Source organism: Quercus suber, unplaced genomic scaffold (genome assembly GCF_002906115.3).
Source record: "Quercus suber isolate HL8 unplaced genomic scaffold, Cork oak 2.0 scaffold_21, whole genome shotgun sequence".
In the NCBI taxonomy this organism is placed as follows: Eukaryota; Viridiplantae; Streptophyta; class Magnoliopsida; order Fagales; family Fagaceae; genus Quercus; species Quercus suber.
The window spans coordinates 707,205-726,566 of record NW_027069486.1 but is presented as its reverse complement, the minus strand read 5'-3'; the positions used below and the strand labels follow the sequence as shown (position 1 = coordinate 726,566).

The 19,362-nt window shown below is 33.7% G+C and overlaps 2 protein-coding genes across 4 annotated transcripts; both read left to right on the top strand.

Annotated features, from left to right (window-relative positions):
• The first annotated feature begins 8,839 nt into the window (after positions 1 to 8,839).
• On the top strand, positions 8,840 to 13,874 carry LOC111997516 (patatin-like protein 2). 3 transcript variants are annotated; one of them, XM_024029612.2, is made up of 7 exons: positions 8,840 to 9,337; positions 12,111 to 12,203; positions 12,282 to 12,463; positions 12,592 to 12,784; positions 12,898 to 13,059; positions 13,193 to 13,492; positions 13,583 to 13,874. In XM_024029612.2, the coding sequence occupies exons 1-7, from the start codon at positions 9,182 to 9,184 to the stop codon at positions 13,805 to 13,807; spliced, it is 1,311 nt and encodes a 436-aa protein (XP_023885380.1). In that variant the 5' UTR covers positions 8,840 to 9,181; the 3' UTR covers positions 13,808 to 13,874. The 3 variants fall into 3 exon arrangements, with proteins under 3 accessions (XP_023885380.1, XP_023885396.1, XP_065619898.1); XM_024029628.2 differs by having other exon boundaries at positions 12,092 to 12,203; XM_065763826.1 differs by having other exon boundaries at positions 12,075 to 12,203.
• A 1,305-nt stretch (positions 13,875 to 15,179) lies between these two features.
• On the top strand, positions 15,180 to 18,409 carry LOC111997549 (patatin-like protein 2). Its single transcript, XM_024029647.2, has 6 exons — positions 15,180 to 15,941; positions 16,458 to 16,639; positions 16,778 to 16,970; positions 17,075 to 17,236; positions 17,375 to 17,680; positions 17,938 to 18,409. Exons 1-6 carry the CDS (start codon positions 15,828 to 15,830, stop codon positions 18,160 to 18,162), a joined length of 1,182 nt encoding a protein of 393 aa, XP_023885415.1. The 5' UTR covers positions 15,180 to 15,827; the 3' UTR covers positions 18,163 to 18,409.
• Positions 18,410 to 19,362: the final 953 nt, after the last annotated feature.

Here is a 19,362-nt window from a genome sequence, read left to right as displayed (position 1 = left end):
AATACTTTTGGGTAAAAAAAATTTAGGAATTTACAAGAATTTACCAAATAATCATTTTTTTAAATTACTCAATCTATATATAATATTAATTTTTTTTGCTTGATAAAAATGATATTTATTTGTAGGGTATATTTTTTGTGGCCCAAGCCCAAAAGGTTTGGATTATGAGCCCAATGAACCCAGAATAATGAATTTGTAGAGAATGAGCGAAAGAACTAGGCTGATTGTGGACTAAGCAATAGGTAACTATGGTGTTAAAAAGGAACTGATAAAAAATACACTTTACAGTCTTTCACTTTGATGTTCGAAGAGGAATATCATTCAATGAAAAATTCATACGACTCTCCCAAAAAGTTCCCCCCCCACCCCAATTTTTCTCTAGAAGCTCTTTCTTTATATAGCATCATCCCTCATCATCTTTATCGTCCACATGTTCTTCATCTAAGTGTCCACTTGAGTATGTGTCACGTCAGATTTCTTCCTTAGCTTTCCGTGAGTGGTGGTAGCTGGATTGACAATGTTCAAGAGTCTTCTCCACATTAATGCGACCAGAAAAATAGATGCAATGCATTTAATGTGGTGGTGGCAGCTTTTTCTTTTAGATATTTCTCTATCCTTCTTATCTCCAGGTATGTCCAAAACTTATCCAAATTGCTGAAATCATTAGTAAGCTCATTCGAACCCCCCAGATATTTATTTGACCAAGAATCTTTACATCTGAGGAGAATGCTCTCTTCGGAACGCTGGTGCTCTCTTCAGACAGATCTTCTTCACTCCCAAGTATCTTTCTTTCATGCGGAATACTCCTCAACAATTTTAGCATCTTCAAACATACAGTAACCTTCACATAGGGCTTTGGGCTCAATATATAAGCTTAAGTTTCTGCCCCCAACATTATTTATATGGGGTAAATGGGTTTTGTTCGAAATAGTTCAATACATTTTTTTTATATAAATTATCAATTGTCTTAAAATTTTATGTTGTTAATTAGAAAATGATGAATTTAATTATTTAATCTAAAATACAAAAAAAAAAAAAAAAAGAATTAGATCGTCTCAACTTGATTGTAGGTTAACAAAAAACTAACCAATATATTAATTGTGTTGAACCAAATCCTCTAGTTTTGACATAAATTCATTTACACTAGAAATTAACTTGTAAAAATCTTATTATGATAAATTGTCACCCTTACTTGCATATGTGTACTCAGTGCATCAGGAAGAAAAAAAATATGCTGGAGTAATTTTTTTTTATTAAAAAAAAAATCATTTTGATTTTATATATGTTTTTAAATATTGTAATAGTTTTTTACGTAAATTATTTTTAAAAAATTGCCTAAAAATAAATAAATAAATATACCTAAAATATATACTGATTAATTAAATAATTATTGTATTTCCGACTTCTTGTATCTTAATTTGCAAGAATTATAGTATACCTGCCCATGTCAATGTGTGTGTTCTAGGTTAAAACTATATGGTTACTTTTTCAATGGCAATAGTAGCTTGAATAAATTTGTTTTCTTAGTAATTTAGTAGCTTAAGGTAAGGATTTGACCTCTAAATGTTTTGTTGAAAACATTTAAATATGCAAGTTAAGCTATAAAATCTTTACAAAACCTCCGGACTAACTGATATATATAGTAATTGCCATACATGATGGATCTGCAAAATGGTTTAATAAGAAAACGATGAGGGTGGTGTAAAAATCTGTTAGCCCATGCCATTCACGGAGAGAATAAAAGGATGCGCCAACAGTTCAATAAAACTCCAAATATATGGAAAAAGTTTCGTATCTACGCATGCGTGGGCCATGCAAATCAGTGATGTCAGTTTTCGTAGTAATGTGATGTGTGTTGGGGTTGTCGGCAGTTTGGAATGTAAGATAGTGGATTTTCTTGGGTTGGGTTTCGACAAGGTCACCATTGAATTGATCGAGCTTGGCTAGGTTGCTAAATAATGGAGGTTGGGTGTTGGTATGGTCAAGTTTGTGCTCAATAGTTGGAGTATGGTGGATATCGTTTATTTTGCTGAAACTGAAAATTTATTACTAAAAGTACAGTTAATAAAGGTAAACATTAGTGAAATAATACAGTGGTGGCCATAAATAATACTAAAAAGTACAATGAGCCCATAAATAGTAGTAAAAATAAGCTGAATAGTAAAATAAATTTCATTTTTCATTTTTATCCAAATGGAGGCTTATTCTTCAGAAAAGTTAACCGATGCTCTGAGAATATTGATTTAACAAGTATTTTTAAAAAGTTTTTAAAAGGGAAAAAAAAGTAATGATATTTTAACAATTTTTATATTTCTTATAAAAATTTTCTTAAAATGATATGTGGGTACTTGACTCTACACAAAGGATTTTGTTCGCTTTGGGGAGCCAGGCCCTCACGAATTTGTCCTCTTCGACCGAGTGTAGGACCAATAGCTTGCTTGTAATCCCACATCGGAAGGAGAACCCTCCCACTACATGTGTAGTAGTGGTACACTAGTACAAGCTCCAGAAGCATATAAAGCACTAGTGGGAGGGTTCTCCTTCCGATGTGGGATTACAAGCAAGCTATTGGTCCTACACTCGGTCGAAGAGGACAAATTCGTGAGGGCCTAGCTCCCTAAAGCGAACAAAATCTTTTGTGTGGAGTCAAGTACCCACATGATCAATTAAGTGATTAACACATGTCCTAACATTTAACCTCCCATGGTATTGTTTATGTAGAAATTGTTAATTGCGTTATACTTACGCTTGAGGTTTCTGAGTGTTACACAAAATCGCACATGATATTGTTTTACGTGAAAATGTAGGTCTACACGTAAAACAATATCAAATGAGTTAAGTGTTATACTAAAACCTCCTAGGATTCCATTTTTAAACAAAAACCACAAGGGGAGTAGTTTATTTTTTCCTTTAGTAGAACTTGTTCTTTTTTTCTTCTTCTTCTTCTTCTTCTACTTCTTGATTAAATCATAATTTTGTTCATTATAATTACTATGTCTTCCATTTTTTTTCAAAAGAATTTTTGTTATTAAATCTAGCAATTTTCCTTTTAATTTATTTTTTTCTTCAGGAATTTATATTTTCTTGTTTAGTTTTTTGACAAATTTGATTTATTGGGTAAAATCGAAAGCATGAAATAACTTATGTGTAATGTTTGTGGCTTTGAGTATGGGATTTAGTAGTAGTAGGAGGTAATTCACTAATTTTTTTATTAACCATCAATTAGAGTGGATAATACTAAATTTTATATTTTTGTTGTGAGAAGCTTATCCATAATTTAGGAGAATGTACATATCCCCTTCTAATAAAGAAAAAGATAACATATGAAATTCAAGAATTAAAAAATGCTTATAGTTTCTTGTTTTTTAATTGGTAATACGAATGGGACTTCCAAGTTTCAACCATGAAATTTAAGAATTAAGAATTTTGGTTTTTTTTTATTTTTATTTTTATTTTTTATTTTTTATTTTTATCTCAAATAGATAAAATAACATTAATCAGCAATGTTATGAACACAATTAAAGTTACATAATTTGTCACGAGGACAAAATGTGGCCAAAAAAAAAAAAAAATTGTGGAACTCAAGACTCAACATTTTTGTTAATATTAAGGAATAAACAAAATACAAATTGAACTAGCGGACTTGTTAGTTTAAGTGGGTATCTTCCACGTTGGGTGTGTGTGTTCCTGTTGACTGGCTTATAACTCACTCTGCGCAAGGCCTGTTTGGATTGCTCATGACTCATATCTCAAAACTCATAACTCAAAATTCATTCTCATATCTAATTTCTTATCTTTTTCTTAACTCACTCCACAGCTATGTTTGGCTTAATACTCTCCTTAGAGCATTCACATCAGCTCATGTAAAATTTGTGTCTATTTTACACATAAAAACCTACTTTTTCTATTTTACACATTCACTTTTACAATACACCTACATCAGTTCATCTATTCTATCACCTCTTTTATTTAAATAATCAATTTTTTCAATTATTTTATTATTTCTCAACTAACCTTTTTATACGCGCTCTATCTCTATCTCTCTTTCTCTCTTTCCATTTTTTCTGATTCTATTTCTCCCTCTCGGTCTATCTCTCTATACCCATCTCTCTCCCTCTCGATCTAATCCACACTAGCTCCGATCACAAGCTTCGATCCACAGCTCCGATCTCCCTAACTCCGATCCACAAGCACCGATCTCCCTAGCTCCGATTAGGCTTTGATCCACAAGCACCGATCTCCCTAGCTCCGATCAGGCAAGACCCATACCCACGAGCTCCGATCAAGCAAGACCCACGAGCTCCGACAATCCAGATCCTTTCTTCACCGGCTGATCCACGCTCCATGCTTCACCGGCCAACCCACGAGCTCCGGCGACCCAGATCGTTCTGATAAGCAACGATATCTCTGTTCGTTTGGGTTTGTTTGTGTGTGGGTTTGTTTGGGTTAATTTTCAGTTGATTCTGGCCATTTGGGTTTGTTTGTGTGTGAGTGTGTTTGTCTGTGGGTTTTTTTGGGTTCATTTTCAGTTGATTCTGGTGCGCTGGATGTTGGGGAAGAGAGGTAGGAGATGAGAGTTAGTTAGAGAGGAGGGAGAAAAAATTATTAAAAAATTAAATACACGAGCTACAGTGCCCGTGTAAATTTACACGGGTATTGTAGCTCGTTGATAAATTTTCACAAGTTTACATGATTTTAAAAGGACTGATGTGGAGTGTTTTTTGGTTCAAAATGTGTAAAAGTGACCAAAATGTGTATTTTACACATTTATACAAGAGCTGATGCAAATGCTCTTAGTTATCAAATTGACAAAAGCAATTTAACTCAAATTTGTGGAGCCCACTGTACTGCTATTTCTCTCTCAACCAAACTTGAATCAGCAATTCACCTCCCTTGACAAACCCACCATACCACCAACAAGTTTCCATAGCAAATCCATCGCCAGCAACACTACAAACAGAGTGACCACAAGCCCATCTTCCTTTTCTTTGATTTAACTCATTCTTTAGATTTTTTTTCTTCTCAACAACACACAGAATACCACAAACCCACAATCATAACCCTCAAAAACCCAACCCACCACAACCACTAGACAAAACACCAATTACAACCTACAAAGATCTCAACAACACATATTGGAACCCACAAATACACAACACACAGATAGTGGTGGCAGAAATTTTGTTTTCAATTCTTCCTCTCCACTGCCAAAATGCTTCTTCCTGGATCGGTCTCACAGAAAATCGGTCATGCAAAGAGGCAAATTGGTCTTGCAACAAATGAAGATTTAAATAAGGCGAAAATACACTTTTGGTCCCTACATTTTGAGTCAATTCTCATTTTGATCCATAAATTGATTTTGCTACTAATGTAGTTCCTAAAAAAAGAAAATCGATTTTATTTTGGTCCCTATCATCAACCCACTAACAGAAAACTCTTATGTGGCAGACAGAGCGCCCTGCTTGTTAACGTGGCCATTAAAATATTATTAAAAAAAATATTTGGTATTTTTAAATTAAATTCCATGTTAGATTTAAATTAATAAAAATAATAATTTTAAAAAAGCTAGGTCAAAAAATTAAAAAAATTTTAAATACACATTAATCTATTTTTTTTTCTTACTTTTCATTTTTTTTTTCTCATAAGATCATACATCCACAAGCCCAGAAAAATTCAAAACCAGAAAAATTCACATCTGGGTGGACTTTGGAATCCTTTGATCTTAATCAATTATTTCTTAATCTAAATGAAGAACACACAAGTAAGAAAAGAAAACAAAATCAAAAGCACCAGTACTAAAACATTCATAGATTCAAACACACAAATAGCTACAGTCTTAAACTCAAACACACACACACACACCGGTATTAAAATCTGAGCCTGAGAAGATAGCAAAAACCTAGATTGAGCAGAAAAAAAAAATCGACAACAAAATTTGCAACCGAAATCACAATGTTATTAAACTCCCCATCTCTCTATTAACATAAACCCAAAAGGTGAACACATAGCAAAAACCCAGATAATGAACACAAAGCTGGGTCCTTTAACAAGTTATACATCACCAAACCCACATACAACAACCCACAGTTCTTCCAATCACCAAACTCACTTTGAAACCCAGAACCCGGCCACCACCAGCCATGCCATGACAACAGCCAAATCAATACAAGCCGCCATTCACCAACACCTCCCTCTATAATTCTCTCGCTTCCATGACTCACCCAGTTATCAACCACCTATTTGTGTTTCACAACACCCACCAACAACTTATCTCTCTTTCACAACACCCTCCGACAACCGATCATAACCCACGAATCCAACGGACCCACCATCCAAACCGATCCTGCCGCCTTCACTCACCCATAAAAGCTCCATAGTTGAGCTTCAGAACTTGATTTAGACCAACCCCATTCCAAAGCACTCAATCGGCTAGGAGAGAGAAAGATCAAAGAGAGGGAGAGTGAGAATCAACAAATACCTAGAGCTTAAAGTGGTTGTTCATGGAGGGCTCTGGGTGGAAGGAAGAGAGAGAGTCTATGTGAAGAGAGAGGAAGAAGAAGAACACGTTTGGGGAAGAACTTGATATTCCAAAAATTCTCTAAAGAAAAAATTGTTTTAAACATTTAATAAATTAAAACTAATTTAATTAGAATGAAAAGTAAAAAAATAAATAATTTAATTAGATTAATGTTTATTTTTAATTTTTTTTAAAAAATTTTCTGACTCGACTTTTTTAAAAATTAATTTTTTATTAATTTAAATCTGATGTGACATTTAAAAAATACTAAATAATTTGTTTAATAATATTTTAATAGTCACGTCAACAAACAGGGTGCTTTGTCTGTCACGTAAGAATTTTTTGTCAGCGGATTGACATAAAGACTAAAATAAAATCGATTTTCTTGATTTTAGGACTACATTAGTAGAAAAATTAATTTTAAAATCAAAATAAAAATTAATCTAAAATATAGGAATCAAAAGTACATTTTAACTTCTAAAGAAAGAAGGAAACAGAAAAGAAATAAAGAAGAAGAAGGTAAGGAAAGAACTACGCCTAAAGAAGAAAGAAAAAAAAAAAAAAAAAAAAAAGAAAGAAGGAGAAAAGAAGAAAGAGAAGTATGTGTGAAGAGGAAAGAAAGAAAAAGAGAAAAGAAAAAGAAAAAAGAGCCGTTTGCTTTAATGGTCTGACTGGTTTATTAGACCATTCATGAGAGTGGGTCCTACTTATTTGCTTGTTTCTACAATAATGCTTCATTTCTCAAAATCTGAAAACACATAAAAGTTGTTTTCAGTTTTCATCACTTTTTAAGTTTTCATTTGGCATGATTAATTTTGCCAATTTATTTTTCTATGCAGTTTATTTTTACTAGTTTTTATGAATTTTACTGTATTTTTTGATATTATTTATGGATTCCACTTAGGTATGGCAATAGGGTGAGGCGAGTTCGAAGGATGGGGTCTTGGCCTCGCCCTGCAAGATTTTGTTTTGCCCCATCCCTACCCCACCCCGCATGACGAAAAAAAATTTCTTGCCCCATCCCCACCCCTTGGGGCCTCGCGAAACCCTACCCCACCCTATAAAACTCTATTTTTTTTGTTAATTTACCCTACAACTAGTACAAATTTTTTAATGAAACCTATTTCATTAATAAAAATATACTTGAAATTACAACTAAATTTATTCTATCAAATCAAATTAATTTTTAAAAAAAATTAAATAACATATCCAAGCGTTTAATAAGACAATCATAAAAAAAAAATTAAAAAAAAAAACTCATAGTATAACACATGAAAGAATAAAGGCAGAGAATCACATTGGGTAAAACAAAATAAGCTAATATTAATATGTTTGTTTAAATAGTAGGATTTTAGGGTATGAAAATTTTATAATTATAACCCTTAGTAACATGGAGTGAGGCAGGGACGGAAAGGGGCAAGGCGAGATGGGTCTAAAATGTTTAAACCTATCCTCGCTCCACCCCGTGGTGCGGGGCTAAAATCTTACCCCATCCCCACCCCATCACTTTTACAGAGCAGGAAAAACCCGTGCAGGGTGAAGCGAGAAGGGGCGGGTTAAGCAAGGTGGAGAAAAAGTTTTCAGTTAATTTTTACCTTTATATATAATATTTTAAACAAAAATTTCAGTAAAAAATTTTCAGTTTCAACAAAATAAGTAGTTTTCAAATAGAGTCTATCTCAAATTTTTAAGTAATGAGTGATGAAAATTGAGAATAAAAACTAAACAAACAAGCTACCTTGAAGTGAGGTCCACAAAATTTGAGAATTGAGTAATGAAAACAAGCTAACCAAAGTGGCCTGTGACTAGTTAAGGTGTTGGGCACTGGTGTTTAAATAATAATTTTCAAAATTTAAACAATACCATGTATATTTTTATACAATTTTTCACTCAAGACATATTTTTATAAAACAACGATATAGTTCCTAGAAATCTTTTTCTCGACGGGCTAAGCACAGTGCTTAATCTCTCAAAAAAAAAAAAAAAAAAGGGGGTATTTTACACATCCATTTTTACACTAAAAACCTACTTTTTCTATTTTACACATTTACTTTTACAAAATACCCACATCAGTTCATTTATTTTACAAGATATTTCAATAAAATATTCATTATACTCCATTTTTTTATTATTTCTCTAATGATCATACTTTTTTTAATTTAAACTTATATTTTAAGTAAACTACCAACACCGGTGGCTCGGCCAATGGAGCCGCTCGTGTTGGAGGTCCGATGGCCGAACCACCAAAATAGTGGCTAAAAAAAAAAAAAAAAAAGGTGGGTATCTTCCTTGTCACGGAGCAGACAACGCAAATAAAGTTAAAATCTTGGGGAAAGAAATGGCGAGGAAGTGCAAAATTTAAATGTAATTTGCTGTGTAGACTACTTTCCCCAGTCTACTACACCCAAGCAATAATGATGAAACAATCTCGACTCTGCTTACTTTCCCCAGTGTAGTAGACACAAGCTCTCCTCCACCACAACAAAATTCAAGCCCAAAATTGCCCAAATTCTTGTCTCAACAATTTATATTTTTGCCCAACTTTCTCCATCTGTAACAGATGCCTCAAAGTTGACCCCAAAATCCGTAACTTCTTTCATTATTTTCATTTTTATCAAAATTTTATCGGGAAACATTTTTCTGGGGATACAAACTAGGTGGTGAATGAGAATGATGCGGAGAGCGTTGGACATGTGGAGGCCGGTGAAGAGGCAAGTTTCAATTGTGTTGTGTTGGGCACTTTGTGTAATATCAGTTTTGCTTTTCCTTCTCTCGTTGAGCAAACAAAGTCAGATTGAGTTGAGGCCCGCGATACCCAAGGTAAACAAAAGTTCTTCATTTCGTTTGTATTTTATTCTTTTTGGAAATTTTATTCATTATTTTGGATCTTGGAGTCTTACCCCATCTGGTTTCTAAGAAAACGCCTCTATTGGGACTTATTTTCCCTTATATAATTGTATTTTCGTGTAATTTATTTATTTATTTTATGTAAAATAAGTCAATAAAAATAATTTATACCAAACCAGCATGTAGACGTGGCAAACAGCCGGTCGGGTTAATCGGAGTCAAAAACCCATTTCTAGCCGGTTAGAAACAAGCCGGTCAATCGGGTTTGGGTTGCGGGTCGAGTTGGGTTCACTTGTGTTTTTCACATGATTTTTTTTTTTTAAATAAAACATGTATTTGCCATTTGGATTTGGAAAGACACTTGTAATTTTGAATTCACCGTTCAGATTAAGAATAAACCCATCTAAACAAATTAATACTTGTTAAATAATTTTAAAATTATACAAATATTAACATTACTAACCAAAACAAAATAGCACAAGGAATAAGTAAAACAAATATACAAGTTTTATATGTACACAATATCAACATCCTAGAGCATAAAATATAAGTGCCTTATTGGATAACTAATTTAACAAAGAATAAAAATATATAAGAAATTTACAATTTTTAAAACTAATTTTATAATCTATTATCAATTACGGTAATTGTGGTTGACATTTTATTTCAATTTGAGAATATACATTAAAGTTTGATTGTTTACTTATTTATACATTGTCTTTTTTATGAATATCATATCATTGTTAAGCAACATATAGTTCAGGAAATATCATAATTTATTTTGAAAAACTGTTTATTTTGGACATGAATTGTTAAAAAATAAGCCTAGCATTCTTAACTTATGCTAATTTCTTTGATACTTTGGCTTCACTCTTCTCAAACTTATGAATATTTCTCATGTATGTCTATAATTTTAAATATATGTTTTTAATTCTACTCTAACCAGATTATTTTGTCATGTACTTTGTTATTTGATATCTAAAAATCTTTACTCATTATAAAATGCTTCAACCATTCATCTTTCAATTTATTTGCATGCAATTATGTAAAGGTCTCAGTTGTTTCCTTAAAGCTCACAACAAACAATTAAACTAATATTGTTTTAATTTTTTTTTTTTATACCCAAAAAAAAAAAGTTTAAAAAATTGTTCGGGTCACGGGTTGGGTTAACCTTCACAAAACGGGTCGGGTCATGAGTCAACTTGTTTTTGCTTTGGGTCAAAAAAATTCTGAGTCAAGTCGGGTCAAGTCAACAAATTACGACCCATTTTGCCATATATGCTAGCATGGGTACAATCAAACATATGAGTAAAGGGGAGGTTTGTTTGTTTGTTTGGTTTTTTTTTTTTTTTTTTTTTTTTTTTTTTATGTTTGTTTGGTTTTTTTTTTTTTTTTTTTTTTTTTTTCAGTGATATAAATTTTCCCTAATAATTGATCTGTTGTTGTTATTACTACGGAATAAAAATGTTAATAGTGGTGGACTGGCCGATATGAAAGGGTGTTGTATATGTTGATAAATATGTTATGAAAATTTTTAGGCTAAAATATTATTTCCGTTCCTAACTTTACTAGAAGTTCGTTTTTAATCTCTCAACTTTGCAAGACGTTCTATTTTATGTCCTTTCGTCTTTGTCAGTTAGTTTATCACTTAGAATATTCTGCCCATTAGAGAGGTGATCAGCACGAAGTTTGCAAGTGATAACATTAGATGCCATCTCTGTCATGAGTGAATAGACTGCTGTGCATCTATTCACTGAGTGCCCTGTTGCTCAAATAGTGTGTTTAAAGTTGCGTTGGCCTTTAGTTGTAAGATCTAATAAGGACAAGCTGGTGGGTTGGACTCCACCTGGGATAGTGAAGATTAATTTTTAATATTGCTATAAGAGAGTCCTCAGTCACCCTCATGGCAGTGTATAGAGATTAGAGAGTCTAGAGACCACAAAAAGAGGTGCTGCAGATTTGGGTTGATATTATTGATCCTGGAGATGTTTTACTGAAGCTTGTGTAGCTTTATTTGCAATCCAGAAAATGTGAGAGAAAGGCTACTCAATGTTTCTTTTAGAAAATGATGCACTTAATTCGATTGATCCTATTTGCTGCTCCGCCTTTGTGCCACACTGGTCTATTGCTTCAATCATAGCAGATATTAAGCTTTTGTCAAATTCTCTCTATTTCTGGCTGGCTTCCAATATTGTTAGGACAAGTAATTCCCTTGCTCACTCTGTTGCCCGCTGGGCCTGTTTTTGTAAAGCTTAGGGGAAGGACCCCCATCTCCTCAATTTCGGATCCAGAATTTAGGGAGATGGAGTCCCTTCCCCTGTTTCTTTTTCATGAATATGGTGTCATTATTCCTCCAAAAAAGAAAACTTGAAATGACATGGAACATTTGGAATGTCATAATTAATGACATGAAATAGTGACCGTGAGATATTGCTCGTTAGTCTATACACCTATTTTTCCCATTCCACTCAATACTGAGACTAGAGGGCTTGATGAGATCAATGAATATCCCTACAGTTCCATAGGACTACAATCTAGAAAGATATATACTTTATATTGTATTGACATGTGTGCGCCATGGAGTGCATTCAAGTGTTCTTTGAGTTCTCATAATATCTAAAGTTTGAAGTTGATGTGGGTATGCTTGATACACAACATTAAGAATGATCAACTGTTATTAATTTGCTAAATGACATATCAATATCAAAAGCTCTTTTGAATAAAAAGGGCAACTGGTTTTGCGAAGGGAAAGATGGTGACTGTGTTGAGCATTGATGGAGGTGGCATTAGAGGGATTATTCCAGGAATTCTACTGGGCTTTCTTGAATCCAAGCTTCAGGTACTTCACCAACCATAGCCACCTCTTCTTATTTTATTTTTTATTTTTTTAAATTTTGTGTATCTATGGTCTGTTTAGGAATTGGATGGGCCCAATGCAAGAATTGCAAATTATTTCGACATAGTTGCAGGGACAAGTACAGGTGGGCTAGTCACTGCCATGCTTACAGCTCCAGACAAGGAGAACCGGCCCATGTATGCTGCAAAGGACATCACCAACTTCTATTTAGAGCACTCTCCCAAGATTTTTCCCCAGAACAAGTAAATCTTAATGGAATCGCAAAAAATCAAGAACCTTTTCTTTCAGTTTTCACCATTTTTAAAAGGAATTCAACAAATAGTATATGCCATTATTTTTTATTAAAGTTGATTCTATGCTATGAAACCAGGCACAAAAATTTTGTGGGTTCAATGACAAATTTGTTCGGTGCCGTGATGGGGCCCAAGTACGATGGGAAGTACCTACGGTCACTGACAGATGGGTTACTTGGCAACCTCACCTTGAAACAGACCCTAACAGATGTGATCATTCCTACCTTTGATATCAAGCGTCTTCAGCCAGTGATTTTTTCAACCTATGATGTATGAGTTTGACAATAATAAACAGGCTGGAAAATTCATCAAATCGTTGAAATTGTGGTCACAAATGTGAAGTAACATGGTCACAACTCTCAATCAGTATATTTTTTGTACAGGCAAAACTGAATGACTTGAAGAACGCCAGGCTGGCAGATGTTTGCATCAGCACCTATGCTGCACCCACTTTTCTTCCAGCACACTACTTTGAGACAAAGGATGCTAGCGGAAACACTCTCAGTTTCAATCTCATTGATGGAGGGGTTGCTGCAAATAATCCTGTAAGTGGCTAATTTGATAATTTTGAGGCATATTTGGTTTTCAAAATTAGCAAATTGGGTCATCCTATATAGCATTTCTTAATTTACTTTAAAGAAGTTGCCTTTCCTTATATATTGTAAACTAAATCCACAGACAATGATGGCCATAAGCCAAATTTTTAAAGAGAGATTTAAAAATGAGTTTATGAGCATAAGAACAATGGACTACAGCAAGAGAATGCTAGTTTTGTCGTTGGGCACAGGTGCGGCAAAGCATGAAGAGAAGTACAGTACAACAGTAGCCTCAAAATGGGGTTTGGTTAATTGGTTGTATGACAATGGTGCAACACCATTGCTCGATGTATATGGTGATGCAAGCTCTGATATGGTTGACTTTCATGTATCCACCCTCTTCCAAGCCCTTGGTTGCAAGAATAACTACCTTCGTATTCAGGTACCAAAGGACCACAACTACTTCATCTATTCACGACATAGTTGATAACCATATGCTATTGACATTTTCTTCGTAAAAAATGAACCATAGGATGACACATTAACTGGAGATGCCTCGACAGTTGATATTGCTACAAAAGAAAATCTGCAGAGGCTTGTGGAGATTGGGAAGGAGTTGTTGAAGAAGCCCGTGTCAAGAGTGAATTTGGACACTGGTAGGTATGAGGAAACTGAGAGAGAGTGTACTAATGAAGAAGTTCTTTCCTACTTTGCCAAACTGCTCGTGGAGGAAAGGAAGCTCCGGCAAGACAATTGAAAGTCCCCAAGGAATATAATTTTGGTGTGATGAATTATTAAACAACCTAAACCAACACCCACCGCCCCTCCCCCCCATTTTTTTTTTAAATCTCGCTCTTTTAAATTACAAGTATACTTTAGCACATTTTTAGTGAAAAACAATTAATCAAAAGCTAAATAAGTTAATATCAAATCCAGAGTTTTGGACAAGCCAACTTATACATGACCAGTGACTTAAATAAGCTAACTTAAAAAGCTATAACCCAAGCATGAGTAATAATAGCAACTTAATTTTCAAACCATAAGCATTTAATATAATGGTTATGTTAGTAGATGCTTTTAAGATATTTGTTATTAAATTATATTATGAAAATTTTGATACTATTTTGATCAAAAATATTAAAAAATTTAATTACCTTCTTTCTTTTTCCATAAATTTTTTTTTTTTTTTAAAATGGTTCCTAAACTATTAACTTTTCCCTTAGGGTTCGTTTGGTTGGAGGAGTGGAAAAGTGAGAGGATGAAAAATTATGGAAGGATAGAAAAGTAGGGGGATGGAAAATATTTAATTTTTCCTCGTGTGTGTTTGGTTGGAGGGATGGAAAAGTGGGAGGATGGAAAACTCTTTTGTTTGGTTGAAAAGAAAAGTGAGAGGATAGAAAAAATAGTTTATATAAATTAACTATTATACCATTGTTACATAATAGGTAAGAAATAAATTTATTTGTACTCATTAAATAATATAAAATTTACCAACAATTATATTTTTCAATAAGAAATGTTACGTTTACAAGATTTTTCGCAATAATTTCACAACACTTTCACAACAAAATTTATCTGAAAAGTTGTTACTAGTTTTAATTTGAAGCCACCATTGAAATTATTTTTTTATTCACCAATATTAACTAATAACAATCTATTACTTAAAATTTATTGTGAAAATACAGTAATAACATTTCTCAATTAAGATTTTTTATTCTTTATATTATTTCTCTTTTCTCTCTTTTCATTTCATCCGTACGTTTTTGTTTTTGTTTTGTTTTTTTTCTACGCTATCTCCTCCACACACGTTGTTGTCTCTATCCCCACCCCCTTCATTTTCTTTTTCTTTTTCTTTTTCTCCATACACACGTTCCAGCAAATCATCCAGCACTCTCATTCTCTCCTTCTTTTCTCTAGCTTGCTCTCTCTGTGTTTTTTTTTTTCCCCTCCATACCTGTTTGTCCTTATCTCTTTATCTTCCCCTTCTTTTCTTTCTTTTTCTCCCTCATTCAAGAAGTTCTTTCTCTCTTTTTTTTCTGTAGCTCTCAGTCTCTTTTTTTTTTTTTTTACTTGATTCCATAACAGCTTGTGTTTGTGGGGAGGGTAGGTGGGAGAGGGCATTTGTGTAATTTCACATTAAGAGCAGTTTTCTTTCCACAGTTTTCCTCCCATCCCAAATTGGGAGGAAAAAAATTGGTAGGCTCGGGAGGAAAATTTTCTCCCAAGTTTTTCATCCTCTCTGTTTTCCTTTACTTCCCAAACAGTGAAAAACACTGTTTTCCACACCATTTTCCACCTATTATTTTTCATCCTTCCTATAATCCCTCCAACCAAACATAGTGTTAATATAAAAGAAAGACTTGACCAAATGTATTTTAACAAGACCCATTAGCAAGATTTAGGAATTGAAAAAAAAGGATGACGATATGTAAAAGTAGGAGGATGACGACATGTAAAATTCTGAACCCCTGCTACTCTCACAGAGAATAAAAAGATATAGTAATTGAAAAAGTTCTATACATGCGTGGGCCACGCAAAAGTGTCAATGTCTTCTTTAATTGTGCCATAAATTTGCAAAGTTGAAGTTGATCAGAGTATGCTTTAAGTTATACATACATATTTAAAGTATCAATTCTGCTGTTTTATGCAAAAATTAATTCCACTGTCAAGCTAATAGTAATTTTGCAAGAGCCTAGAGGAAACTTCAACATCAAGAAGCTAGCTAGCTTTTTCTCCCAAAAAAAAAAAAAAAGGCTAGCTAGCTCTTTCCAATCAAAATGGCTTCCTCTTCTGCAAAGGCAAAGATGGTTACTGTGTTGAGCATTGACGGAGGTGGCATTAGAGGGATAATTCCCAGCACGCTCCTCGGTTTTCTTGAATCAAAGCTTCAGGTACTTCACCTATATTAGAGCCTGATAGATTAATAAATATGTCAAAAGTTTAAGGTAGTAGAAAATGATAAATTTAATTAATTAATCATAATTTCAACACAGTAACTATTACATATATTAATTAATTTGAGTTTGTAGGGAATTATCATGTTTATAGACATCAGTTGAGTTATTTGGGTTGTATTTGGATTGCATTTTTTAGGAGTAACGTTAATTAGCATGGCCATAAGATTTTACGTTGCAATATTATGTGTATATAAATTCCAGAGGATTATCAATAAAATATCATTAGATAATCTTTTACACGTAGAAGTCTGGACTCTCTTGAATAGTGTATTTTATTGAATTTGTATCCATTAGTTCCCTGTCGAAGCAATAGCAACCGATTTTTTTTTTTTTTTTTAAATAAAATGTTCTAAAGGTTACTTTTTCTCTGAAAATATTTTGTACATATCAGCCACCCCTTCTTCCTTCTTATTTTGTTTCAAAAGCTTTGGGTGTCTATGGCCTGTGTAGGAATTGGACGGACCCAAAGCAAGAATTGCAGATTATTTTGACATAATTGCAGGAACAAGTACAGGTGGTCTAGTCACCACCATGCTTACAGCTCCCAATAGGGAACGCCGTCCCATGTATGCTGCAAAGGACCTCATCAATTTCTATTTAGAGCACTCTCCCAAGATTTTTCCCCAGAACAGGTAAATTTTCAATGAAACCACAACCAAAAAAAGCCTTTATGGTTTCTTTTTTTGTTCAACCAGAACAGATATATAAAGTTTTAGTAGGTACCATTTTTTTTTTCTTTCTTTCTACTAAAGATGATTCTGTGGAACCAGAAACACAAATCTTTTGAGTTCAATGACAAGCATGTTGTGTACTATGAGGGGACCAAAATATGACGGGAAGTACCTGCGGTCATTGACAAACGAGCTACTTGGCAACCTAACTCTGAAAGAGACCCTAACAGATGTGATTATACCAAGCTTTGATATCAAGCTCCTTCAGCCAGTGATCTTTTCAACCAATGATGTATGAGCTAGTATGAGTATTACATTAAAAAGTAGGAAAGTTTATCAAATTTTTGGTATTGTGGCCATTACGTATGGTTCCAACTGGTCTATGTTTTTGTACAGGCCAAGAAGAATGAATGGAAGAACGCTAGGCTAGCAGATATTTGCATTGGTACCTCTGCAGCACCCACTTTTCTTCCAGCACATTACTTTGAGGTAGAAGATGCAGAGGGATACACTCGCAGTTTCAATCTCATTGATGGTGGAGTTGCTGCAAATAATCCAGTGAGCTGATTTGAGAATTTAAGGCATCATTTTGTATTGAAACTTTGGAAATTTGGTTATTTTGTGTAACTTTAATTTCTTGATTTATTTTGGACCACCCTGGCAAGTTCTCTAATTTATTTTATACTAAATCTACAGACGATGATGGCCATAAGCCAGATTTGGAAAGAAATTTTGAGGCATAACATTGAGTCACATGACATAAAACCAATGGAGTACAGCAAGAGAATGCTAGTTCTGTCACTGGGAACAGGTGCAGCGAAGCATGAAGAAAAGTATGCAGCTGCCACAGCCTCACAATGGGGTTTGTTTAGTTGGATGTATGACAACGGTGCAACTCCATTGCTCGATGTATATAGCGATGCAAGTTCTGATATGGTCGACTTTCATGTGTCCACCTTCTTCCAAGCCCTTGGTTCCAAGAAGAACTACCTTCGTATTCAGGTATAAAATGATCACAATTATTCATTTTTGATAGATAGCAAAGGATTTGAAACCTTAGTAACTGTTGTTTATTATAAGGCCAAAACAGTTTATTTTTAGTATAGGCGAGATTTGAACATGAGTTTTTTATTCCATAGTGTCAGACTTGTACAATTGACTTAATTGAAACTCACTAGTGACCACATTTATTAAATCCATTTGTGAACATGATCGGTATGTAAATTATTAACAATTTCTTGGTTAAATATGAACCATAGGATGACACATTAACAGGAGATGCCTCATCAGTTGATATTGCCACCCCAGAGAATCTGCAAAAGCTTGTGGAGATTGGGGAGGCGCTATTGAAGAAATCAGTGTCAAGAGTGAATTTGGATACTGGCAGGTTTGAGGAAATTGGGGGCGAGGGTACTAATGAAGAAGGTCTTACCTATTTCGCCAAATTGCTTGTTGAAGAACACAAGACCCGACAAAAAAAATGAAAGCACTCGAAGTCTCTCCTTTTGATCTAAAATATTTGGATTGGATGCTTTGATAAGAGTATTAGAACTTTATTTGTGTTAGAACTTGAACAAGCTAGAGAGGGGATGTTCAAGAGTCTCACATTGATTAGGCGTTGGCATTGGTTTGATTATATGGTACTAGTCTACCTCCTAAGTATTTCAGTTATGGCTTGGATGCTTTGGTAAGATTATTATTACAAATATTATTGATATGGGGCTTTCATAATGTCTTGTCCTATTCATTTTCTGAAATAAGAGAGGGAAATTTTGCAATCTTGGTTTTTATTTATCCTTAAAAAAAAAAAATCAATTATCATTTTATAATTTTTGAGACATTTTTTGGTACAATTTTGGAGGCCTTTTATTCATGTAAATTTAAATTTTTGGGGTAGGGGGCCTTAGTCCAGGCTTAAGTGGCCTAGACCTAGAGCTAACTCTATTTAAGCTTTGCTCTTTTAATAGCCAGTTTAAAAAGCTCACAAGTCATGAAGTCTAAAAACAAAAAGCTCGTAAGAGGAAATAACACTAAAAAGCTCATAAGCCCTAAAAACAAAGTCTTGAATTTGTTTTTTTTTAAAAAGAAGTCATGAAGCTTATAGAAACTTTGAAGTTTAAAAGACCGGTACATTACCCTATAAATTGATAAACCTTAGAACATCAATTCAAAAAAAAATAAAATAAAAGATCAGAAATATCAATTCCAAAAGTTAGATAAATAGTCCCGAGTCTTATCATTTGACTAGTTGACACTTCTTGGTGTTTCCAACATATTCATAGTTCATATCCTCCCTCTCTAATTATAACTACTGAATATATAAAAAGTTAGATGAATAACTTTTTGTGCAAATACAACTCAAATTTGATACTTCTTCTTTTTCTTTTTCTTTTTTTTTTTTTCTTTTTTTGTGTGTAAAGGACAGAATAAAGTTCCAAGCTATATCAATGGCCAAACTTATCACTTTTAACAGTTGCCGTCCCTTTTTCAGGAGCCAACAGTAGTAAAAATAATGGACAAAGAAAAAAGAATAAAATTTTTTAAGGATATAAAAAGAGAACAGGTTGATATATGAATCTTATGATTTCCAAGCCATTTAAGTCCGTGGGAGTTGCTTTAGTCGAATAACTCGAATCTAAAGGTAAAATCTATATCTAGCGTTCAGGTTGCTTTTGTACCACTAC